Source organism: Dasypus novemcinctus, chromosome 18 (genome assembly GCF_030445035.2).
Source record: "Dasypus novemcinctus isolate mDasNov1 chromosome 18, mDasNov1.1.hap2, whole genome shotgun sequence".
NCBI classification, from domain to species: domain Eukaryota; kingdom Metazoa; phylum Chordata; class Mammalia; order Cingulata; family Dasypodidae; genus Dasypus; species Dasypus novemcinctus.
The window spans coordinates 67,503,868-67,529,610 of NC_080690.1; the positions used below are offsets into that span (position 1 = coordinate 67,503,868).

Consider the following 25,743-nt stretch of genomic DNA (forward strand, 5'->3'; position numbering starts at 1 on the left):
CAAGTGATAGGGCTTCCGCCTACCATTTGGGAGGACCTGGGTTCGATCCCTGGGTCCTCCTGGTGAAAGAGAAGAAGAGAAAGTGTGCGTGTGGTAAGCCAGTGACCATGCGAGCACATGTGGTGAGCCAGTGCCTGTGCAAGTTAGTCATGCAGCAAGACGATGACCCATCAAAAGAGAGACGAAAGTGGGAAGCAGACATGGCTCAACTGATAGAGCATCCGTCTATCATATGGAGGGTCCAGGGTGCCATCCCCAGGGCCTCCTGACCTGTGTGGAAAGCTGGCCCACGTGCAGTGCTGCCGCACGCAAAGAGTGCTGTGCCACTCAGGGGCACCCCCGCGTAGGGGAGCCCCATGCGCAAGGAGTGCCCCCCACAAGGAGAGCCACCTCGTGTGAAAAAAGCAGAGCCCGCCAGGAGTGGCGCCGCACACACGTCACTGTGTGTGCACTGACGCAGCAAGATGGTGCAACAAAAAAGAGATGCAGTTTCCCAGTGGCGTCAGATAATGCAAGTGGACAGAGAAGAGCACAGAGCGAATGGACACAGAGAGCAGGCAATGGGGGGAAGGAGAGAGAAATAAATAAAATAAATCTTTAAAAAATAAAAAAAGAGAGAGCGAGAGAGAGACAAAGGGAGAGTCAAGGTGAAACACAGCAGAAACCAGGAACTGCGGTGGCACAATTGACAGGGAACCTCTCTCCTCATCAGAGGTCTCCAGGATTGAATCCCGGTGAATCCTAGAAAAGAGAAAATAAGACAAGACAACACAGCAAAAACATCAGGGCGGGAGAAAGGGAAGGGGGGGAAATAAATAAATCATCAAAAAAATATATATAGGTTTAATCATCTCGGTGGGTACGCCCATTGCCAGTTGTGCCTGGGGGGTTATATCCGATGATCCCCAGGGGTGTTACAGCTCAGCAAGGCGAGGATTTGAATCTCGAGGTACAGGTGCTGTCCAAGCGCCTGACTCGTATGAATTCACTTAAACCCCCCAGTGCTCCGGTGGAGGCGGCCCTGTTCTGATGGCCCCGTTTACAGATAAGAAGACAGGCGCTCACTGATGCCGCGCAGCTGTTCAGGGCCGGAAGCTGGGCCTGAACCAGCTCATCTGGCTTCAGGGGCCTCACCCTTAGTCACAAGCCTAGTAAACCACAGAACAAGTCAGCGTCAGGCGGTCACAAAGTCAACTCCGGAGGTCGAAAGTCCGCAGGTTTATGCCTCCAGTGTTGGAGCACTTGGCGGTTCTAAAGGGGCTCGGATGCTGAAGGACGCGTGGCTGGGAAGACACGATGTCTGGGATTTGCTTCAAAATAAACACTAACCACCGTGGAAAACTTCAGTGGTTCCTCAAACGTTAAACGTACAATTATCATAGGATTTGGCAATCTCATGCCTAGGCACTATAACCCCAAAATTGAAAACATGCATTCAAACACTAATATTCGTAGCAGCATTGGGCATGACAGCCAAAAGGTGGAAATAACCCAAAAGATGAATGCAGAAACAAAATGTTGGAGAGTCATGCAATGGAATAGCATTCATTCATGAAAAGGAATGAAGGTCTGAAATAAGCTACAACGTGGATGAGCCCTGAAATCATAAGCTAATAGTAAAAGCTGGACACAGAACAACAAATATTGCATGATTCCACTTATATGAGATATCCAGAATAATAACCCCACAGAGAGAAAGCGGGTTCATGCTTGCCAGCGGCTGGGAGAAGGGGGTATGGGGAGAGAATGTCTAATAGCAATGGGGTTTCTTCTGGAGTCATAAAAAAATGTTCTGGAACATGGTCTAAGGAGTGGTTGCAGAACTTTGTGGATGAACACTTTCAAATGGCTAATTTTACAGTGAATTTCTCAATGACAAACTGATAAAGAAAAGGCTGGGAGGACAGGGGATGGAGTTGCATGGACACAAGATAATGGCTGAAGCTGGGAGATGGATACATGGGAGCCAGGAATTCTGTTCTCCCCACTTTTGTGCATATTTAATTATAAAAAAAAAAAAGTAAGGGGGGAAGTGAATGTGGTTCAAACAGTTGGGTGTCCGCCTACCACATGGGAGGTCCTAGGTTCAGTTCCTGGTGCCTCCTGAGGAAGACGAGCAAGGCAGTGAGCTGGAGTGGTGAGCTGACACAACAAGATGATGAAACAAAGAGACACAATGAGGAAACATAATGACAGACAAAACAAGCAGGGAGCAGAGGTGGCTCAAGCAATTGTGTGCCTCCCTCCCACACGGGAGACCCCAGGTTCAGTTTCTGGTGCCTCCTAAAAAAAAAAAAATGACGAGCACACACCAAACAGAGCAGACAGTGAGTGCAAATAACAGGGGTGTGTGGAGGAATAAATTTTAAAAGCCCAACATAAATATTAAAAAACAACCACAGTAAAGGGGAGCGGGTGTGGCTCAAGCGTTTGCGCCCCGGCTTCCCACACAGGAGGTCCCGGGTTTGGTTCCTGGTGCCTCCTGAAAACAAAAGCAAACAACAAGCAAGCAAATGAAAAAACCAGCTGAGGGGAGCCGGTGTGGCTCAGTGGTTGAGCGCCGGCTTCCCACGTATGAGGTCCCAGTTTCGATCTCTGGCCCCGGTACCTCAAAAAGAGGAAAAAATCCCAACACCCAAACAGCAACAACACATGAGGGTGCTCAGATCCTTTCGGCTCAGGCTTTCACTCCAAGACTGCTCCACAACTCAAGCTGAGAGGTGGGCCCTGCCTTCAGACAGAACTGCTTCCACCCTGGGCCTGCCACTTCCTGGCTGTGTGACCCCAGCCCAGTGTCTTCACCTCTCTGGACCTGAGGCCCCTCACCCACCCCTTGGGGAGACAATCTCAACCTCCTTTTTGAGCTGCATGTCCAGGGCTGAGTGCAGGGCCTGCCCTGCAGCAGGAACTCCCCAAACGGGAGCTGGATGGCCTTGGGCAGATGACTTTGCCTCTCTGTGCCTCAGTCTCCTCATCTGTAAAGTGGGGCACCTTTGGGGGCTCTTAGAGGACTCATTTGCTCATTATTGATTGAATATTTATTGTTCTCCGCACTGGGGGTAGAACAAGGAACAAAACGCTACCCTTGCCCTCGTGGAGCTGACACTTTAGGGAGATGCACCCAAATCAAATATAGGTGTCGGTGACAATAGGTCAGGTGGTGGGAGCTGTGGAAAGAGATCAGGAAGTGAAATAGGGGACGTGGCTGTGGCTCAATCAGTTGGGCTCCCGTCTACCATGTGGGAGGCTCAGGGTTCGTGTCCCAGGGCCTCCCTGTGAAGGCGAGCTGCCCTGTGCACCACAGAGAGCTGACCGCCCGTGTGCCGAGCTGACCGCCCGTGTGCCGAGCTGACGGCCCGTGCGCCGCGGAGAGCTGGCCCAGCAAAATGACACAACGAAAGGGAGAGAAGCAGATACAGAAAAAAAAAAACGCACAACGAATGGACACAGAGAAGAGAAAGCAAAAGAAAAGGAACAAGCCGCAAGGGGGGGATAAATAAATAAATCTTTAAAAAAAGAAAAGCAAGATAGGTTAAGGAATAGATGATGATCTGGTGGATGGAGAGATGAAGAGCTATTCTGTATGGGGAGGTCAGGTCAGGAAAGCTTGATGTGAACAGGAGAGGAGGTAAGTAAGGGGTGAGCTGCACAGATAACTGAGGGAAGAGTGTCAGTGAGGAGGGAAGAGCATGTGCAAAAGCCCAGAGGCAGGATGGTGCTAGGTAGGGCCAAGGAACAGTAAGGCAGGGGAGGGAGGGCTGGAATAGAGTGAGCAGGGGTGAGGTAGGGTGAAGTGGGGTGGGGTGGGGTGGGGGAAACAAGGTCGGGAAGGGGACGGGGATCTCGTGGGCCATGGGTTGGAACTGGGCTTTTATTTGGAGTGAGGTAGGAGCCCCCCCGCAGGCCTGATGTCACCTCACTTTTTATAAAGGGATTCTACGGCCATATGGGAATTTTCACCCGGGGCCACAGCGAGGAGGAGGCGTGGGAAGGAGTCCCGATGCCGAGGGGCTGGAGCCAGCTGGCGGTTTGGTTGCGGGGCTGGGGAAAAGGGGTCAGGCTCTGGATACACTCTGAAGGTCGAGTTGCCAGGATTTCCTGCTGGATCGGATGTGGGGTGTGAGAGGCCGAGAAGAGCCGTGGATCCCGTCGTGGCTTCCCGCGTGACAGCCTGGAAGGATGAGGCTTCTCTGCACCTCAAGGCCACGAGCGACCCAGAGCCCTGCGCAGGCGCCGCACACAGGCAGGGCAGGGGCAGCGTGGGGTCCGCCCAGGCCGCCTTCCCGGTGGCTGCTGTCAGCCGGCCTGGAGATTGCCTCAGAGGAGGAAGGAGGAAGACAGGGCTGACCTGAGGTAACCTGGAGGAGACTCCCGGAGGTGGGGCCGGGGCCAGCCTCTCCTTCCTGCCTTCCGCTTCACGGCTTCACAGTCTCCCTCTGGGTTGGGCCGGCCTCTCCCCAACACAGGCCTGGCTTCCAGAAAAAAACACCAAAACAAACATCTCTGCCTTCTCCACCTTGAATCCACTCTCAGACAGGTTAAGGAGGCACCCACGCCCTTCTGCCAGGCTTGTCTTCCTCCAGGTCCCTGATAAAACTTCTCAGCAGTTATGTGTCTGGCATGAGGTAGAGAGTCTGTCTCCCGCCTGATAGCCATGTCCTGCATCCCTTCCCCGCCTCTTTCCCCCATTTCCCTAAATGTTTTTTTTGTATTTTCTTATTGATTTGTAGGGCTTCTTTATATATTGTGGCTATAAGTCCTTCTGTCAATTATAGGTGTTGCAGAAATCTTCTCCCAAATTTTGACTTGTCTTTTCATTTTGTCTGCGGTGTCTTTTTTTCTTTTTTCCTTTTTTTTTCAGGAGGTCGTGGGGATTGAACCTGGGACCTCATACATGGGAGGCAGGTGCTCAACTACAGAGTTACACCCGCTCCCCTGTGGTGTCTTTTGATGCCCAGAGGGTTTACTTCTTTTTGTTTTTATTTTTTGTTAGGTTTTACTTTCAGTGCAGTAGCACTGATCAATTTTTTCTTTGATGGTCAGTGCTTTTCGCATCTTAAGAAATCTTTCTTGGGAAGTGGGCTTAGCCCAATGGATAGGGCTTCCATCTACCACATGGGAGGTCCGCGGTTCACACCCCGGGCCTCCTTGACCCGTGTGGAGCTGGCCCACGCGCAGTGCTGATGCGCGCAAGGAGTGCCGTGCCACGCAGGGGTGTCCCTGCATAGGGGAGCCCCACGCGCAACGAATGCGCCCCGTAAGGAGAGCCACCCAGCGCGAAAGAAAGTGCAGCCTGCCCAGGAATGGTGCCACCCACACGGAGAGCTGACACAACAAGATGACGCAACAGAAAAACCCACAGATTCCCGGTGCTGCTGGTAAGGATAGAAGCGGTCACAGAACACACCACAGTGAATGGACACAGAGAGCAGACAACTGGGGGGGTGGGGGGGGAGAGAGGGAAGAGAAAGAAATCTTAAAAAAAAAAAGAAATCTTTCTTTACAGTATAGCCATATAAAGGAATAAGGGCATTCTATGTGTGCTCCTTTGGAATCATCTCCAAAATACATTAAGTGAGAAAAAGTAACATGAAGAAACTGTGTACCCAATATGCTACCATCTTAAAAAGGAGAGGGGCAATTGTGTGTGGGTTCACACTGCTTCTCAGGGAGTGGAGTATCTCTGGAAGGATAGTTGGGGTATTAGACCATTTGACTGCAAGGAGGGCAACTAGGTGGTTGGGAGAGAGGGGCTGAGGGGTACACTCTCTTCTCGCTCTGTCCACTTTTGTCCCTGTTGGAAGTGTTGAGACACAAGAATGTACTGCTTTCAAAACAGAACTAATTATAATCACTTTTAACAAAACAATCCTTTACCCCAAGGTCATGAAGTCTCTTACTTTCTTCTAAACATTTTGGTTTGCACCATTAGGGCTTCCATCTCTGTTGGGGACTGAATTAAGTCTCGCATCGTAAAAGAAACACTTTTCCTGCAATTTCGGATCTCACGGCTTTATTGAGCCATTCCCGAATCGGGGAGTCTCGCCTTCAGACAGGAGAAGGGGGTGCTCCATACTGGGAGTGGAAAGGGGAGGCTCACGTGGAAGCGAGCGGGGGAACGTTCTCAGTGGCTGACGTTGCGTTTCCATTTTACACGGTGGAGGGGATGGAGCGGCGCTTGGTAAGGCCTGTGGCCATTTCATTTACTTAACGCCACAAATGACAAGTTCAGGTTCAGGTCCCAGCCCCTGGCCTGTGGGTGTGAACCCATGTGTAAAGAGGCCCTTTGACGGTGGTATTAGTTAAGGTTGCCCAAACTGAATGAGGTGAGCCTTAATCTAAGGGGGCTGAAGTCCTTATGAGCAAAGGAAACTGGACACGGAAAAGAAGCTGGAAGTCAACGGAAAACGGAAGAGAAAGGAGACGCGCAGCGCCAGTGCGTTGCCTTGGGACGGAGAAGCCAAGGCGCCTGGGAGTGAGCAAGTCTTCTGGCCTCTGACACCCTGAGCCCGGAAGGTCAGCCAACCCTTGGTGTGGTATTAGTTTTAGCAGCCGGGAAACAAAACAATCCCCCGGGAGCTGAGGGTGCACCACCTGCAGCCCTCTGCCCACTGTCTGCCTCTGGACAGCAGGTCTCTCTCTAGGTGAGCTTCTGTTTCTAGGTTCTCGTTCTTTTCTGATGCTCTTGTCTAATCTTATACAAATACTTTCCTAATCTGAACAATAAGCTTGATTTCTGCCCGGGCCAGCCTTCTCATTCCCATCTTGCCTTCTCTCCGGCCTTGCCTTTCCATATCAATTCGATCGTCAGCTTGTTCACTTGGGAAGATTTTTGGGGGGAATCGGATATTGATTAGAAGTACATGAACCATAAGATAAATCCCACTCTCTCTCCAATTATTTCCTGCTTCCTTTCCTCCCTTTTGGAGGGAGATTGCCTTTAAACTTCTATCCTTCTTAAAGTGAACGGAGGAGCTGATGCGGCTCAGGGGTTGAGCGCCAGCCTCCCATTATGAGGTCCCAGGTTCAGTCTCTAGCCCCGTGCCTCAGAGAAAACAACGCAACACAACCCTAAACTAAAGTGACCGGAAACACCCTGGTTTAGGGTCCTGGAAATCTGGGTTCAAATCCTACCTTCTCACTGTGTGCCCTTGGCGTGGGAACTTCCCTCTCTGACCTAGAATTGTCTCCTCTGCAAAGGGGAGGATAAGAGCCAAAAGCTACTTCACAGCGTCTTTAGGAAGATTGAGGGGGATTATGCATATGACAGTTTAGAGCCCCGCGGGCCCCTCGGGCAGCAACTCCAGGAGCTTCCCTGTCTGGTTGCTTCGGTTTCCTCCTCTCCCGTTCTCCCGGGTCCGGCTTGATCTGTGGGCCCATCCCCACACCTGCGTGTGCAGACATTCCGCCGAAGCCGATCATATCCTGACTGGCCTTCAGAAAGTTAATTAAAAAAAAATATATATCAAACATTAAAACACGAGAAGACTGCTTTCTGCATGGAGGACCCTCATCTTCCCTGCGGGGGGGGGGGGGGGGAGATAGGCCGCGCCAAGGGGCGACCTTGGAGGCTCCTCCTGGGCGACGGGCGCAAGCGTCGTCCTATGGGTAAGCTCCCCAACAACAGACATCCAAAGACTTGGCTTTCTTTCTTTCTTTTTATTTTAAAGTTGTTATTTCCAATCTCTCTGGATCTCCCCGGGCCGCGTTTCCGCAGGGCAGCGACCCGCGGGGCGCGGAGAACCCGCCCCGCCGCGCAGACCCGCCCGCCGCCTCGGCGGGAGAAGGAGCGGCCCTGGGTGCCCCGCGCACGCCCCCGCCCGCCTCCCCCGCTGCTCCAGGAGCGCGCGGCCCCGCCCTCCCCAGGGGGCCCCCCACGCCCCCGCCGTCCCGCCAGGGAGATCCTTCCATCAGCATGAACTCCAGGGCGCCCCCACCCCACTCCCCAGCAGCTCCTGCCTTTTCTCGCTTTCGGGGCAAAAGTGCGCCCCCCCTCCCCGCCCCGGGGCGCGCCGATCCCCGCGCCGCGCGCCCCGGAAGCCGCTCGGGTTTCACCCTCCTGCGCCCGCCCTGCCGACCCGGAGGCCGCTGCTCGGGCCTTCTCTCTCTCTCTCCTTAAAAAACGAGACGTAATTCACTCACCAGGAGACCCACCCTTCTCAGTCCCCGAGCCCCGGCTTTTTCGTGTGTGACGACAGTGCGCCTGCGCCACCACCGTGCACTCCCCAACCTCCTCTCCCGCTCAGAAGGAACCTCACCCCGGCGGGCAGCTAGCCCCGGTTCCCCACGCCCCAGCCCCGGTTCCCCCACCCCCCAGCCCCGGTTCCCCACGCCCCACCCCCGTTCCCCACGCCCCAGCCCCGGTTCCCCACGCCCCAGCCCCGGTTCCCCACGCCCCAGCCCCGGTTCCCCCACGCCCCAGCCCCGGTTCCCCCACGCCCCAGCCCCGGTTCCCCCACGCCCCAGCCCCGGTTCCCCCACGCCCCAGCCCCGGTTCCCCCACGCCCCAGCCCCGGTTCCCCCACCCCCCAGCCCCGGTTCCCCACCCCCCAGCCCCGGCAAGCCCAAGTGTGCTTCCTGGCTCTGGCTTGGCCTCTTCTGAACGTTTTGCGTCGGTGGATTCATACGGTGGTGTTTTGTGTCTGGTTTGTGGACCCGCCGGGCTTCCAGAAGTCTCCCCGGTGGTGGCGTGTTTCAGCATGTCACTCGTGCTGTGGCTGAATAACGGGCCTGTGTGTGCCAGACCGCGCCCTGCTCACCCACACATCCACTGATGGACGGGGGCTCCCAGCTTTTGGCTATTGGGAGTAGTGGTCAGGAACGTTCAGGTACAAGTTTTGGGGTGGACAGAGCTGTTCCCTTCTGCGGGGTTCGCACAGGTTTTACTTTTCTCTGGGGTAAATACCAAGGGGATTGCTGGGTCCTGTGCTTAAGAGTGTGTCTTTTTTTTTTTTTGAGGTACGGGGGAGTGACCCCAGGATCTGTGTGGGAAGCAGGCACTCAATCACTGAGCTACATCGGCTCCCTTTGACTCTATATGAAATGGCCAAACCGTTGTCCGGGGTGGCTGGAGCATTCTGCGTTCCCACCAGCAGCGCATGGGGGTTCTGGGTGCTTCGCAGCCTGGCGCCTGGCATTGCTAATTTTGGCTCTTCTAACAGGCGTGTAATGGTTTCCATAGCATTTGACCCATGAAGAGCCTCTCCTGAAAAGGATCTTGACTGGATTCCAAGGATGCTCCCCGGCTGGTTTTCCTCCTAGCCAGTCGGCTGTTCCTTCTCGATTTCATTTTCTGGCTCTTTTCCCTAAATCGCTGGAAAGCCCTCAGTGGTCAGGTCTCTCCTGTCTGCCCATGCCGGCTCCTAGGGTGGGAGCTCAGCCTGTCTCAGGGCGGCAAGTGCCAGCAGTGTTGAGGGGACTTCTGAATTTCCATCTCCAGCCCCAGGCCTCTCTTCCCCTGGAGCTCCAGCCCCACTTATCCGTGGTCTTATCATCCCTTCTTTTTTTAAAAAGATTTATTTCTCCCCCACCCCCCACCCCCCCGTTGTCTGCTCTGTGTCCATTCGCTGTGTGTTCTTCTGTGTCCGCTTGCATTCTTGTCAGTAGCACGGGGAATCTGTGTCTCTTTTCATTGGGTCATCTTGTTGTGTCAGCTCTCCGTGTGTGTGGTGCCATTCCTGGGCAGGCTGTGCTTTCTCTGCGCAGGGTGGCTCTCCTTACGGGGTGCACTCCTTGCATGTGGGGCTCCCCTACATGGGGGACACCCCTAGTGGCATGGCAGTCCTCGCGCACATCAGCACTGCACGTGGGCCAGCTCACCACAAGGGTCAGGAGGCCCTGGGTTTGAACCCTGGACCTCCCATGTGGTAGGCGGACGCTCTATCAGTTGAGCCAAATCTGCTTCCCTTATCATCACTTCTTGGCAGTGCAAAAACTCAAACTTGACCCACTCGAAAACCAAAAGCCCAGTTTTCTTCCCCCAAATCATCTCACTTTAGTAAAAGGAGACTGTAAAATTAGGAACCTTGACTTCTCTTAAACCTTACATCTAATCATCAGCAAATCCTGATTCCACCTTCGAAAGCTGTCCAGAATCCATCATGTCCCTCTGCTTCCATCGTCTCATCCCACCCTGGCCCACGCCAGCCTGGATGGTCCCAGCTGCCTCCTCGCAGGCCTTTCTGCTCCCGCCCTTGCCTGCCTTTATCAGATCAGGTCCCTCCTTGGCTCAAAACCTCCCCACTGCCCGGAACAATCGACTGCATCTGTGTGAAATGTCCAGAAGCAGCAAATCTCTAGAGATAGAAAGTAGATCAGTGGTTGCCAGGGGCTGGGGGAGGTAGCAAGGGAGAGTTTTGGGGGGTGAGACTAATGAGTTCGGGTTCCTACTTGGGTGGTAAAAGTATTTGAAAATTGTGGTAGGGAATTGGCCTAATGGTTAGGGTGTCCACCTATCACATGGGAGGTCCGCAGTACAAACCCCGGGCCTCCTTGACCCGTGTGGAGCTGGCCCATGCGCAGTGCTGATGCGCGCAAGGAGTGCCCTGCCATGCAGGGGTGTCCCCCGTTTAGGGGAGCCCCACGCGCAAGGAGTGCGCCCCGTAAGGAGAGCCGCCCAGCACGAAAGAAAGCGCAGCCTGCCCAGGAATGGCGCCGCCCACACGGAGAGCTGACACAAGATGATGCAACAAAAAGAAACACAGATAAAATTGTGGTAAAGGATGCACAGCTCTGTGAATATGCTAAAGAAACACAGTTGTACACTTTAAATGGGTAAATTGTACAGTATGGGAGTTGTAGCTCAATAAGGCTGTTATGCCCCCCAAAAGAAAAAATCCTCCCCACAGCTCCCATCTTGCACAGAGTAAGTTGGAAGTCCTCACCACCACCAGTCAGGCCCTGTGAGCTGCCCCAGCCCCCACCCCAATCTCCCACTGTCCTCTGAGCTCATCTCTACCTCTCTCACGCTGATCCAGCCACACTGGCCTTCTTGCAGGTTCCAGCCTCAGGGCCTTTGCACTTGCTATTCCCTCTGCTTGGAAAATGCTTCCTCTAAAACTCCTCATGGCTCCCTCACTCCTTCAGGTCTCGGCTCAAATGCTACTCCTTTAGAGAAGGCCTTCCTTAGGATCCGCCTAGAATAGCAGTCCTGCCTGCCGGCTCTCCTTTCCCGCCCGCTCTGCTTTCTTTTCCTCCACCACACTCTTCCCTTCCTGACATTCTGTATGTGGACACATTCATTTATGCCTTGCCTCACCATCCTCTGGAGAACAGGTGCTTCTTGAGGGAGGGATCGTGCTGCTCACTGTGGTAACCGCCCCTGCCCTGCGGCACTACAACAGTGAGTGGCCATAGTAGGCGCTCGAGGAACATTTGTTGAATAAATGGATCAATACAAGTTCTGCAACTTTCTGTCTCGGAGCTCAGCGTGGTGAGGGCTGTGTGCTGACTGACTGACTGACGGCAGGTAGCTGAGAGCTGTTTGTGGTAGACAGCATAATGGCCCCCCAAAGGTGTGCGTGTCGTCCCGAGCCTGTGACGCTGCTTCCTGGCATGCTAAAGGGCCCCTGGCAGCGGGACGAAGGGAAGGATGTTTGAGCGGCGATGGTCTCCTGACAGCCCAGGTGCGCCTGATGCCATCAAAGGGTCTTTATTAGGGCAAAAGGGAGGCAGGAGAGCGAGGTGTGGCCTCCTGAGGGTCTGCGCTTCCCAGGGAAGGGCTCAGAGACGGCTCGGGCAGGCGGGGACTGCGGGTTTTTTGGGGCTGCACACACACGCTCACAGCACCACACGACAACAGGACGGCGACCCGGCACACACCTCGGCCCCCAAGCTGGGGCCAGCGGGGAGTGGGAGGCAGCCTTCGCCCTTGTGTCCCAGACTTGGCTGGTCCCTTCCTCCTGGGCAGCTGAGGGGGGGCTGCTGGGGGTGGGCCCCAGGCCCGGGCGGGGCAAGCGAGCGGGCGAGGCCGGGAATGGGCCGGGGCGGGGGCGGCTCGCGGGCCCTCACTCCAGCGACTGCAGCATCAGCAGCTGTTTCAGCACCTTCGTCTGGCTGGTCTCACGGATCTCGCCCGCCAGGAACATCTCGTCCACGACTGTGTAGACCTGAGGGGAGGGGAGTGGGGGGGCGGTGGGAGCGGAGAGGACGCGGGGACACTGCTCAGGAGCGGGGGCCAGCAAGGGCACTGGGGAGGCAGAGGGGCCGCGGCCGCCCCCATTCCTTCCCCCACTCCCTTGGGCAGCCAGGGCCTACCTTATAGAAGTTGAACACCAAGTCCAGCTCACAGACATTGTGGAAATATTCATTTAAGACCTGGGAGAGGAAGACAGAGATGGTCAGAGATGGGCACAGGGGGATAAGATCACCAGAAAGAGATGGCAAAAAGTCGGAGATCGAGGGCAAATGCAAGAGAGTCAGACTGCTTGGAGCAGGGAAGGAGAAGGAGGGATGGATGGAGAGAACCAGGAACAAAGCATCGGATGACAGAAAAAGATGCAAAAAGGACAGGTGGACAAGGAAGGTGGAGAAAGATGAACAGGCAGGCAGAGAAAGAGACTAATGGGAGAGACGGAAAGAGATGGGTGGGGACAGAGAGACGGACACAGACAGTGGCAGAAAGACAAGAGTTGCCTGGAGCAGATATTAAAATGCCAGGTCAGTGGAGCCTGGTCATTTGAGAGTGGAAATGCACAAAGATGAGACTAACAACGGTGAAGAAGTTTCTAAGTGATCCTAAGCAGAAAAGCCCAGGAAATTAGAAATAGACTCATTCAAAGGCCGACTTTCAAATCCCTCCCTTTCCTTTGCCCCCAAGAGATAGAACAGTAAAGTTCCCACTAAGCTCTCAAAACCAGCCAACCAAACAAGAAGCCAGGGACAAAAGCAACGGTGAGGTCCCCCAGCCCCGATCAAGATGGGCGAGGGAGGCGCTACAGGGCGCTGTGTCTCGCGGAAGCGTAGAACCACGGGCTGGAGCTGGCAGAGACACCTTTTCAAAAGCTCCAGAAAACAGTCCGGGGACTGCAGCAACTGGGCAAGCGCCAAGTCAGGGAATAGGCCACTTGAGAGCAGTAGGCTCTCGGGGCGCCCAGCTGGCCTGCCCATTCCCGCCAGCTCCGTGGGCAGCCAGCCTGTGCCCCCAGGGCAGAGCCCGGCTCCTGGTTCTCGAGGGGACAGAGTAGCCCTGGTGCACACGTCGGCTGGCCCGCTCTGCCTGGTGCTGGCCTGCGGGGCTCGCCATTCCAGAGCTTGCCCTGGGCGTAGAAGGCACCCCGAGCTCTCCTACAGAACGAGGGCTGTGGGGGAGCCGTAGCGGGGCTGCCTGGGGGACGCTGGCACTATGAGGAAACCGCTTTCTAGGGAAGAGGGGGCATTCAGAACCCGACACTGGGGGCATCCCTCGGGCCAGGTGCCCACGACAGGGAGCATGGGCAGAGGAGCTGGGAGGCCCGCCCTCTGTAAGGACAAGCCCCGGAAAGAGAGCACTCTCCTCAGGTGGATCTGCAAAGCCTGGGAAGGGTCTTTCCTTCCCTCCTCCTCTTTTTTTTTTTTTTTTTTTTTTTAATTTTTTGTTAGTTTCTGGCAGTCAGGGAAAGCTCTGTCGTAACACTGGCTGGATTCAAGTTTAAGGAACACAGGCCTGGGAGCCTAAATTCCACTAATAATACATTAAAATATAAAATGCCCAAGTTTCAACAGGAGATTACAAAACATACAAAGAAACAGGAAGTCATGGCCCGGGCAAAGGAGAAGATTAAAGCCTTAGAAACCATCAAAGGGGATGACCAGGCCCGGGGCATCCCAGACAGACTTCAAAAACTAGTCCTAAATATGCTCAAAGAGCTAAAGGGAAACACGGACCAAGAACTAAGGGAGGTTAGTTAAATGAAAGATGGACAAAAACAGAATATCCAAAGAGAGATGGAAATTATGAAAAGGAAACAAACAGAGCTGAAGATCACAGTGAGAGAAATTAAACATTCCTCAGAGGGGGTCAACAGCAGATTGGAGCTGGCAGAAAAAAAAGAATCAGTGAACTTGAAGAGAAGACAATTGAAATCATCCGTTCTCAAGAACAGAGCCTAGGGACCATGTGGGACCCCATCAAGCATAACAATGCACATGTGGGAGTCGCAGAAGGAGAAGAGTCAGAAGAAGGACTGGAGAGAATAGCCGAAGAAATAATGGCTGAGAACTTCCCCAATTTAACCAAAGATATGAATATACACATCCAAAATGCTCAATGAACTTTGAAGAGGATAAACCCAAATATACCCACAGGACAGTATGTTATCATCAAACTGTGGAATGCCAAAGATAAAGAGAATTCTGAAAGCCACAGAAGAGAAGCAACATGTCACATACGAGGGGGCCTTGATAAGATTACGTGCTGATGTCGTATCAGAAACCACAGAGGCAAGAAGGCAGTGGGAAGACATATTTAAAGTACTGAAAGCAAAAAATTGCCAAATGAGAATTCTGTACCCAGAAAAACTCTTTCAAAGATGAAGAGGGATTAAGATATTCCCAGATAAACAAAAGCTGAGGGAATTCATCACCACTAGACTGGCCCTACAAGAAATACTAAAGGGAGTTCTGCAGATTGAAAGCAAAGAACGCTAGACAACTGACTGAAGCCACAAGAAAAAAGAAAGATCTGCAGTAAAGACAAAGATGTGGGTAAATACAAATACCAGTACTATTGTATTTATGATTTGTAACTCCACTTTTTACTTCCTACAGGATCTAAAAGGCAAATGCATAAAATGTAATGAAAAATCAATAGTGTTGGATTCATAATGTACAAGTGTGTAATTAATGACAAGAACTACCCAAAAGTGGGTGGATGGAGGGGTAAAGGAACATAGTTTGCATATGCTATTGAAGTTGTTAGGCTGGTACCAAAGCAAATGAAATTGTTATAGATTTAGGATGTTAAAATTAAGCCCTATAGTAACCACAAAGAAAATATCAAAGAATAGTCAAACTCAGAGACAGAAAGTAGAGTACAGGTGACCAGGGGTGGGGGCAATAGAGAGTTAATGGGAAATGAATAGAGGGTTTCAGTTTGGAGTGAAGGGCAAGTTCTAGAAACGGATGGTTGTGGGGGTACTGCAACACTGTGAATGTGATTCATCCCACTGAATGGTGTGCTTGGGAGGGGCTAGGATGGGAAGACTTACAATTTAAAAAAAGGAGGAGAAACTAAAAAGATAATGACAGTTTAATGCAATACCTAATCCTGGATAGGCTCTAAGAACAGAGAAGAAAAGGTCAAAAGGACATTATTGGACCTAAGAAAAAACTGGAATACAGACTGTAAACTTGACATCAACCTTTTTTTTTGGGGGTGGGGGGAGGTACTGGGGATCGAACCCAAGACCTCAATGTTTTCTTGAACTTGTTAACTGCACTTAAGGTGAATATCCTTGTTCATAGGAAATGTACATGGAAGTATTATATGTTCAAGGAGTATGATGTGTGCAACCTGCTCCTAAATGTTCAGAAAAGAGAAAGCTAGGGAGGCAGATGTGGTTCAAGTGATAGAGCTTCCGCATACCATATGGAAAAACATGGGTTCAATTCCTGGGGCCTCCTGGCGAAAAAGAAGGAGAGAAAGCATGCCTGCGTGGTGAGCCAGTGACCATGCGAGTATCTGCCTGGTGAGCCAGTGCCCACGCAAATGAGTCACACAGCAAGATGATAACGCAACAAAAGAGAGACAAAGGGGAAAGTCGAGGTGAAGCACAGCAGAAACCAGGAACCGAGGTGGCGCAATTGACAGGGAACCAATCTCCACATCAGAGGTCTATAGGATCAAATCCCAGTGAACCCTAGAGGAGAGAAAATGAGAAGAGGAGACAATACAGACAGCAAAAACAGCAGGGCAGGAGGAGGGGAAGGGGGCAAAATAAATAAATAAATAAATAAATAAATAAAGCTTTAAAAAAAGAGAGAGAGAGAAAACTAGCTAGAATGATATGGCAAAGGAAGCAAATGTTTAAATAGGTGGTTCTGGGTATCTGGGGGACGGGGGTAGGTTGGGATTCTCTGGATGGGGTTGGTATTATTTTTGCAACTGTCCCATAACTCTAAGATTATTTCAAAACAAAAAATTATTCAGGGAAGTGGACGTGGCTCAACTGATAAGAGCATCCACCCACCATATGGAGGGTCCAGGGTTTGATCCCCAGGGCCTCCTGTCCTGTGTGGTGAGCAGGCCCATGTGCAGTGCTGCTACCGCACACAAGGAGTGCCGTGCCACGCAGGGGCATCCCCGCATAGGGGTCCACCACGCGCAAGGAGTGCGCCCCGCAAAGGAGAGCCACCCGCGTGAAAAAAGCGCAGCCCACCCAGGAGTGGCACCGCACATATGGAGAGCTGACGCAGCAAGATGATGCAACAAAAAAGAGACACAGTTTCCTAGTGCTGCAGGATAATGCAAGCGGATGCAGAAGAACACACAGCGAATGGACACAGAGAGCAGACAATGCGGGGGAAGGGGAGAGGAATAAATAAATATTTTTTAAAAAGTTATTAAAAATAAAAGAGCGCTAGGTGAGTAGAAAGAGACGGTCCCACAGAGGGGCGGGGTAGAGCGGTCTTTGCGCCTGCGGGGACCGGGCTGGCTCCCGCACAGGAGAGCCACCCAGCCCGCCCCCCCCCCTCCCCGCACACACCTCCACGAAGTTGTGGATGGCCTCCAGGTAGGCGAGGTTGTTGTCGTTGACGTCCACGCAGATGCAGAAGTAGAGGCCAGCGTAGCGCCGGTAAATGATCTTGAAGTTCCGGAACTGTGGGGCAGAAAAGCCGTCAGCAAGAGATAGCACCAGGGACCCAGACATAACGAAACAGCCGCGGCCCTGGCTGCCTGAGTCTCCAAGGCCAGCGGGAGAGGCAGACCCATCCCCAGACAGTGATGGCTTAGAGTGGGCCATGCTGGGACAGGAACCCAGGGGCTGTGGGAGGCCATGGGGGCATCTGACCCAGCCTGCAGGGGTCTGGGAGGGCTTCCTGGAAGAGGTTAACATCTGAGTTGAGACCCAGAGCAGGAGGCCTCCAGGCAGAGGGAGCAGCTTGTGCCGAAGCCAGAGTGGAAAGGGGGCCTGGCAGTTCCAACAGCATCCATCTGGCTTCCTGTCACCTCTGGGTAGCCAAATTCCTTGGCCTGGAACTCAGTCATTCCATAAACACTTCCAGAGCAACCACTGCGTGCCCGGCCCCAGGGGTCCACACCTTACCAAGACAGCCCTGGTTCTTTCCTCATTAAACTAATATGTAAAAACAGCATAATCCACCAGTAAATTCGCCGGCATGGGGCCGCAGACTCTTGCTCCAAACGCTGAAAACCTCTGCTCAAGTTCTGTGAGGCGTGCGGCGCCACCTGGTGGCAACTGCGAGAGTGGACATGAACGCTCAGAGCGTCCTTTTCCTTTCAGTTCATCCTTTATTATGTTTTCTAAGATCATTTCCGTGATGCCTCCACACAATCCATGAAAAAAAAAAAAGCATGTATCAGGGTGTGTAATGTACCTTTTTTTTTTTTTAAACTGATACAGATAAATAATCCACATGTTTGAAGACCGCTCCTCTGGGGGTTCCACTGGGGGCCCCGCAGCCCGGCGGACTCGCCCTGGAGGTGTGCTACTGGCTTTCTGCCCTCGGTCAGCCCTCCTCTTTTCTTGGAGCCACCGGGCTCCCTCTTGCCCCTCTGGTTCCATCTCTGCAGCCACCGCTTCTGGTTTACCTTCCCAGGCTTCTCTGGGATGGGCCCCAGACCCTCAGCTTTCCCTGACGCTCAGATAAGTCCCCCCCCTGCCCCAGGCCAGGTCAGCAGCCCCTAGGCCCCCAGCCTCTGCCCCTGCCCTGACCACTGTGGGCCGTCCCTGGCTGTCGGTCTCCCCCACTGTGCGTCCTGGGAGGGTAGGCCTGGGGCTGTCTCGGTCACTGCCGTGTCCCCAGCACTGCCCATCCCCAGGCCTGCCACAGAGGAGGCACCAAGGAGTGGCGAGGGAGGGGATGAATGAACGAATGAGAGAGAGTGCAAGGACCAGGCGTGGATCCCGGAAGAAGCGCAGGGCTGAGGGTCGCCCCGGCGCCCTCACCTGGCCGGCCTCCCCGGCTGCTCCTCCCTCCAGGCTGCTCCTGGTCTGCCCGGGCCTAACTGACCCCTCTGGTCCCTCGAAGGCGTGGGGTTCCCAGCATTCGGCGGAGGACCTGGCGCTGCTCGGGCACCCAGGTCCTCTCCCCTCGTTCTCTCCAGGACCTGCGTGCCTTTCGCCCCCCCACCCCACTGGACTACTCTCAGGGCCGCATCCAGTGGCCAGTCCCACCCTCCTGATGCTGTCCTCCTTCCTTCCTCTTGGCTGCGAGGATACCTAGCAAGGAGGGCTTTCCCCGCCCTCCTCACGTCCTGCTTCCAGACGGGGGCCCAGCCCGGCCCTCTTCTCTGCTCTCCTGGCTATCCTCGCTCCCTGGAGCATCCCACGGCTTTAGCTAGCCACGTGCAGAGACTTCCACAACCTCGCCATCTGCCAGCCCTCCCTGAACTCCAGACACATGGCGCCCTCCTGGACGTCTCTGCTGGGATGTGTAATGGACACTGGCCCTCGCGCTTCCAGCACCACACTCCTGGCCTTCACTGTCACGTCTGCCCCGTCTCAAGACATGACAGCCCCGTCCTGCTGCCTGCTGGAGCCCCAAATCTAGACGTCATTCCTGGCTCCCGCTCCGTTCTCTTGGCTTCACCTCCGCTGCTCCCACCCTGGTTCCAGTCCTCGGCACCTCTCACTGGGACCACGGCGGGTGCCTCCTGGCTCCCTGTCTCATGCAGAGGAAGAGCTAAAGTCCTCAGCCAGCCCGTGGGGCCCTGTGCTGTCTGCCCCGGTTTCTCTTGGACTTCCTCTGGCTTACTCCTCCTCTATTCCTAGAATGCCCAAGGTGTGTCCCTGCCTCGGGCCTTTGCATTTGCTGTCCCCTTGGTGTGGAATGCTCCCTCACAGAGCATCTCCTTTCACTCTCAATTCCATGTCTTGGTTCCAATGCCACCTTTTCAGTGAGGCCTTCTCTGACCAAAGTATTTAACCTGCCCTCCACCCCGCAACCCCAGGCCCCTGGCTGCTTCCCCCCGCCCCCCCCCCGCCATTTATCCCCACCTGTCTGTCTCCCATCAACAAAATGTCAGTAACCCGAGGGCAGGGACTCCTGTCTATTTTGTCCACCACTGTATCCGCAGCAGCTGGCACATGCGAGGCCCTTGATAAATATTTGCTGAATTCCGCAGGGCAATCTGCCTGCTCTCTTCAACAGGTCAATGTGAAAATGAAAGGCAGAGAAACTTGTCAGTTTAGGGATACCAAGGAGACACAGTAACCAAAAATGAGGCAAGATCTTCAACTGGATTTGAACAAATCATCTTTAAAGCCTTGTTTGGGAAGACTGGGGAACTTAAGAATATTGAATGGCATGGCAGTATCATCAAGGGGTTTTCAGTAATGGTTTCAGGTCTGATCAAGGCACTGGCGCCATGCAGGCACATGCCTTCACTTTCCCAGATACATCCTGAAATATTCAGGGGTGAAACGTCAGGAGGGTTGTAACTTAATTCAAAACCCCTCAGCAAGGGAGAGGGGCGCTCAGAGGTTCGTCATGCTCTTCTGGCTCCCCTTGTGTCTGAAAATTTCTATAGGAACAGTTGAAAAGGCACGAGAAAAAACAATTCTTTGGCAAAAGAAACAACAACAAACAAGAAAACGAGAAAAGTAGAGCAAATGGCAAAATGGTATTGAATGGCTATGGGTGGCAGGTATAGGAATCCCCAATCAACTCCTCTCATAATAATCTGTATACTGGCAAATAGAGCGAAAAGTAACAAGAAAAGAAAGGAAGGAAGGAAGCTAAAAGTCAGAAGGGGGTGCGTGAGTGAATGGAGGAAGAAAGGAGGTCTGAGGGTGGCTGGAGGCTGGGAAGGAAGGGGTCAGAGGGCAGGCGTGGGGTGGGGGCGGTCACCTCCACAAAGTTGGTGTGCTTGGCATCTCGGACTGTGACCACGGCGTGCACCTCCTCGATCAACTTCTGTTTCTCGTCGTCATCAAACTGCATGTACCACTTGGCCAGGCGCGTCTTGCCCGCCCGGTTCTGGATGAGGATGAAGCGGATCTGGGGACAGCAGAGGAGGAGGAAGTCAGAGGCGGGTGGGTGGCAGGAGGACAGGGAGGCTGGGAGGGAGGGCCCTGCCCGTACAGGGGAGACAGGGTCTGACCGCCTCCCTGCGGCCTTCCAGAGCCTGGCCTGGCCTCATGCTCCATGCCGGGTCCGCCATCACCCAAGGAACGATTTCTCTCCCACTGAGTGGAAGACTCTAGAATCAGGCCCCGCCAATGTCTCTTATCTGTAGGACCTTGGTCAAGGGCCCCACCTTTCAGCCGAACACGTTTCCTAAGAAGACATACCTTGTCAGGTTGTTCTGAAGGTTAAATACTTATAAACTTTCATCAGTGTCTGGCACATAGCAGGCACTCAATAAATGTTTCAGAGTTCTTTGGTTTGAATCCTGGTTCTGCCATTTTTTTCCCCGAGATATATTTGAGATGTAATTCACATACCCTAAAATTCACCCATTTAAAGTGTATACAATCCAATGGTTTTTAGAATATTCAGAGTTGTACAAAAGACCCCTATCTAATTATAGAACATTTTTGTTACTCCAAAAAGAAGAGAACCTCTAATACTGAACCATTGGTGTGACTCCAAAAAGAAGTCCCCCAGCTTGCCACTTCAACCCCCCCCAGCCCCTGGCAACCACGAATCTGCTTTCTGTCTTTATGGATCTGCCCGTTATGGACATTTCATATAAATAAAATCACTACATGACCTTTTGTGTCTGGCTTCTTTCACTTCACAATAACGTTTTCAAGGTTCAGCTACATGGTAGCATGTATGAAAACTTCCTTTTTTTTTTTTAAGATTTATTTCATTTATTTATTCCCCCCCTTCATCGTTTATACTCTCTGTCTGCTCTCTGTGTCTTCTCTTTAGGAGGCACCAGACACTGAACCTGGGACCTCCTATGTGGGAGAGAGGCACTCAGTCACTTGAGCTACCTCAGCTCCCTGCTTTGTTGTGTCTCTCATTGTCTTTCCTCTTTTGTGCCTCCTTATCATGTCATTTTGTTGTGCCAGTTCACCGTGCCTGTCTGTCACAACAGCTCGTTGCCTTGCTCCTCTTCTCCAGCAGGGACCAGGCACCCTACTGATAGGGTGCCTCCCATCTGATAGGCAGGAGCTCAATCACTTGGGTCACATCCACTTCTCACTTGATTCTTTTTATGGCTAAATAACATTCCATAGCAGGGATCAAAGTACACCATTTTGTTTATCCACTCATCTGTTGATGGGCAAAGGGCTGTTCCCAACTTTGGGGCTATTGAGAATAATCCTGCTATGTAAGTTTGTGTACAAACTTTTGTTTGAAAAACACCTGCTTTCAATTCTTTGGGCAGATACCTAGACGTGGAATTGATAGGTCACACGATAATTCTGTGTTTAGGTTTTTTTGAGGAACTGCCAGACTGTTTGCCAAAGCATCTGCCACTTCTCCATTCAGTGCCTTAACTGCTTGGTGCCTAGTTTATTCACCTGGAAAATAGATCCTTATAAGGTGTGATAAGGAATAGACACCAGGTGAGAAGCATTCGCAACAGCGGCTGGCTTGGGGGCTCAGAGCTAGCACTCTGTCTCAACTATGATTCTCCTCACCAGTTACGACTAGAAAACCTGCTCTGACTCTATGCCAGGTCAACTCGCATAGGCTGCTGTGAAAATGAAACAAGTTAGTGCTCAGCCTATTCCATACTAAGTACTCACTAAAAACAGCTGTTAGTATGAATGAGAGGCATTAGACCCCAATGCCTAAGAGCTCACATGACAGAGGCAGAATGAGCGTCCACGGGCAAGTCCCTTAACGTCTCAGGGCCTTGGTTTGACCTTTCTGTCTAATGGAAACAAAGAGAGTACCTCCCTTACAGGACTGCTGAACTGGTTAATAAACGTAAGGGGTGCAGCACGTGTTTAGTGTTACATAAGTATTAGCTCTTATTAGTATGATGATACACATTATTTGACTTTGAGAAAACCACGGCCCCAGCCCACCCAGCGAGGAAGCCTGCCGAGGGGTTCTTTTCTGTTTGAGACAGTCCTGCTTGTGCCTATTTTATGGGTGAGGAATCCAAGGCGCAGAAAAAGGACGTCTTGAAAGCAGAGCTGGGAGGCCAAAGGCTTTGCTCTGGACCCCCTGGCCTCCATCCTTTAACTGGCGCCCCCTCTCTTTCCTAAATCTCACTCTCCACAGGGCTCCACCCCTCCCCCAACCAACCAAACTGGAAGGGAACCGAATATTACACCTCCTTCCAAGAACCCCTTCTGCTGAGCCAGGGAAAACCACTTCCTGGCAGGGAAGGGGTCCTGGGCAGGGCAGGAAGGAGTCTGTGGGGTGGGGTGGGTCCGGCACATCAAGCAGCCACAGCCTGGGGAGAGGGCCAGTGACATTTGGGGCATCTGGGAAGGGCAGCTAGAAGCAAGCCTACAGAGTTGAGGGGGATCTCCTGTCACCTCCACATTCTCTCATATACCTCTTCTCTGTTTGCCCTCCCAGTTACAATCTCGCCACCTCTGGGAATCTACTCTGAAAGTCGCCTCCCTTCTGAACCCTCAACCATTCCATCTTTTTGGAGATGTTCGCTTTTGACCTCCGCTCTGTTGGGTTCAATCTCCTCCTTCTGACCTCACCAGGTCCTTTCATTGAGACCTCCCCTCTCTGATTCGAAGACCTTCTCCCCTGTTCCAAAGGCCACCAAGGACGCTATTCCTTGGGGAGACTCACGCCCCCCACCCCCGCGTCGTTCCTCCATCTCTTTTCCTGACTCCCTGGCCAGAGAACCTTTTCTCCTTTTCCAAAGCCCCCTGCACAAATCCAGAGCTCATTCCAGGAGCTGGCCTCCTCCCTACCCACAAAAACCCACCTCTTGGAAAGACCTGCGCCAGAGTACTCCCCTTTCTTACCAGTGTCCGCTCCCTGACTTAAAGAACCCTATTCCGCGCAGGTGCTACCTCCGGCCTCCAGTGCCCAGTACTTTCCCCTGGAAATTATCTCCCTCCATCAGCGGTATCCCGCCCCAGTTTCAACACCATTTCCCCGCCTGCAAGGCCGGCTCTCCCCCTCCCCGGTTCCAATGTCTGCCGTGCTCCAAGGCCCCGGACCCCTCCCCATCTCCAAACTCGTCTCCCAACACCGAGACCCTTCCCCGCGACTTGCCTCCCCAGTTAAAAAAAAACACAAAAACCCAACCACCTCATCATCTCCCACCTGCACTGCCCTCTTCCTTTGACATCTCTTCCCGTCTCCAAGGCCCCTTCGCTTCGGGACGCGGGGTCATCCCCGCGTGCAGAATCACGACCCTGCCCCGCCCTTCTTGGTCCTATATTAGCCCAGACCAGCGAGCCGGGGCCCGGCCCAGACCACCGTGCCGCCGCAGGGGGGATTGTCGGCGCTGGATCGAGCCTCGGGTATCTGCACGCTGACCCCCCCCTCCGCCCGTGCCCCGCGTGGGCGCGCCCCCGTTACCATGGCGACCCCAGTCCGGACCCCAGAGGCCCAGGTCCCGCGGCGACTGGGCAGCTCTGGCTCTGGCTGCAGTCGGGAGTCCAGGGTTAGAGCGGACTTCCGGCAAGGGGACCCGCCGGCCCCCGCGCACGGCCCGCTGGGAGTTGTAGTTCCACGAATGGGTTTGTACGTCCGGGGGGCAGCTGGAGAAAAGGACCTGGCCCTCTTCCCAGCATGCTGCGCTACTGTCTTTCTCCGACCTAAGCTCTCGGACCCCAAATGCATGCTGGGAATTGAGGTTGACCGTCTCTTCAGAGGACTACAATTCCCGACATGCTTGACAGTCATCAAGGTAAGCATTGCATTCCGGGAAATGTAGTTATGGCAGCCCCTTCTCCCCCTCCGGCCCCAGAGAAGGGCATGCTGGGAATAGTAGTTTAAATGAGAGACTTGCGTTGGAACTCTAGAAAGGTAAATGTTTTTCTGGGCTTACCCAATGCCTTGTTTTGAATATGTCGAGGGTTTCCTTGTGAGAGAGGGACAGTGGCTGTGTGGAAATCCAGCCCTTGTACTTCCTAGCTGGGTGACTTTTGTCCAGTGACTTCATCTCTTCAGTCTCAATTCTTCATCTGTAACAAAAGGGTTATCATAATAACTACTTTGGTCGGGTTGTTTTAAAGCTTCGACAAGATTCCAAAGTACTTAGCACATAATAAACGCTCAATAAATATCCTTTAACGTTATGAATGTTCACTGGTAAGTTATGTCAGGTCTTTTCAGTCACTTCCTATCCACCTGTCTTCTTTCAGCAATTCAGATACCCTAGTGCTTTCCCATCTCAGGGCCTTTGCACTTGCTGTCCCCATACTTTCCATGGCTGGCCTCAGCATACCGCCTCTCCTGGACCTACATCCAGGACCCTACAAACAAATGCCCTCCACCCCCTCCGTCCGTAATCTCTAAGTTAGCTGTTAGATGGTTTTCTTTATAGATCTTGCTACAACTATTAATGATTTTATTTGTCTGCTTTGTAAGTGTGCGTTTGCGTTGTCTAGATCTCCCATGAGGCGAGGTGGTGAGCTTGCTGAGAGCAGGGATCCTACCTGCAAGTATGTCCATCACCTAGAATAGGGGTGGCACATAGTAAGCACTTGATAAAAATATTAGTATGGGTAATAAGGGCAGGATTGCCCTAATAATAATAATAAAGTATAGTATAGAACTATATAAATTGAAAGTGTGGTATTAACAGAAGGACCAGCACATACATATTCAATGCAAGTGCAAAAAGAGGTCAGAGATCATTTTTGTCTATTGCCAAGAGGGTTGGGACTAGGTGAGGCAAGCAGGGTACCCAGGGTGTCAAATTTAAAAAAAAACACACACACAAGAAAAAAAATTAAAAGGCACTACTTTTTATTTTTTTTTAAGATTCACTTTATTCATTTATTTATTTTGCCCCAGAAGTCACACTTGGATGAAGGATGAATAGATAGTGTGGGAAGGGGACAGAGACCCCAAGCAGGAGAAGAGATGTGGGGGGAAGATCAATCAGACTTTGTCTCTGCCCTCAGAAATCTCATGTCTGGGTGGTTTGGAGGCTAAGGTTAGATACCACAGACCTAGACTGAAAGGACCGGTCCTGGCACTTCCACTTCAGGATGGTCCCTGGGAAAATTCCTGTTACAGCATGCTTGTCATGGGGAAAAAAATTGGAAGCAGATGAAGTAGTCATCAATAGGGAAAGAGTCGACTGATACATAATGCAGGCCACATAACAAAGTAGTAGCCACCAGTTAAGATGAATGAGCTAGGGAGCAGGTGTAGCTCAGTGGTTTGAGTGCCCGCTTCCCATGTATGAGGTCCTGGGTTCAACCTCTGGCACCTCCTAAAATAATAAAATAAAATCTAACAAAAAAGATGAATGAGCTAGATTTCCATTCATTGACATGGATGACCACTAAGACACGTTGGAGAAACAAAGGAAGGGGTACAGTGATACTTCCACATTATACCATTTGATTTTTATTTATCTCTCCAACCTTTTACTTTGAAAGAAATCATACTCACCAAAAAGTATATGAACTCCAATATATTCTTTTTTTAATTTGTACAAATTTATTTTTAGTAAAGATAAGAATA

General features: G+C 52.4%; 1 protein-coding gene across 2 annotated transcripts; it reads right to left on the reverse strand.

Moving 5' to 3' along the window:
• Positions 1-11,634: 11,634 nt before the first annotated feature.
• AP2S1 (adaptor related protein complex 2 subunit sigma 1) lies at positions 11,635-23,893 on the reverse strand. Of its 2 annotated transcripts, XM_004479065.4 has the most exons (5): positions 23,623-23,893; positions 20,011-20,160; positions 16,683-16,796; positions 12,256-12,315; positions 11,635-12,107 (listed from the first exon to the last, which is right to left on the reverse strand). In XM_004479065.4, the coding sequence occupies exons 1-5, from the start codon at positions 23,884-23,886 to the stop codon at positions 12,006-12,008; spliced, it is 690 nt and encodes a 229-aa protein (XP_004479122.4). In that variant the 5' UTR covers positions 23,887-23,893; the 3' UTR covers positions 11,635-12,005. The 2 variants fall into 2 exon arrangements, with proteins under 2 accessions (XP_004479122.4, XP_058136459.1); XM_058280476.2 differs by lacking the exons at positions 20,011-20,160; positions 23,623-23,893 and adding an exon at positions 17,301-19,131.
• Positions 23,894-25,743: the final 1,850 nt, after the last annotated feature.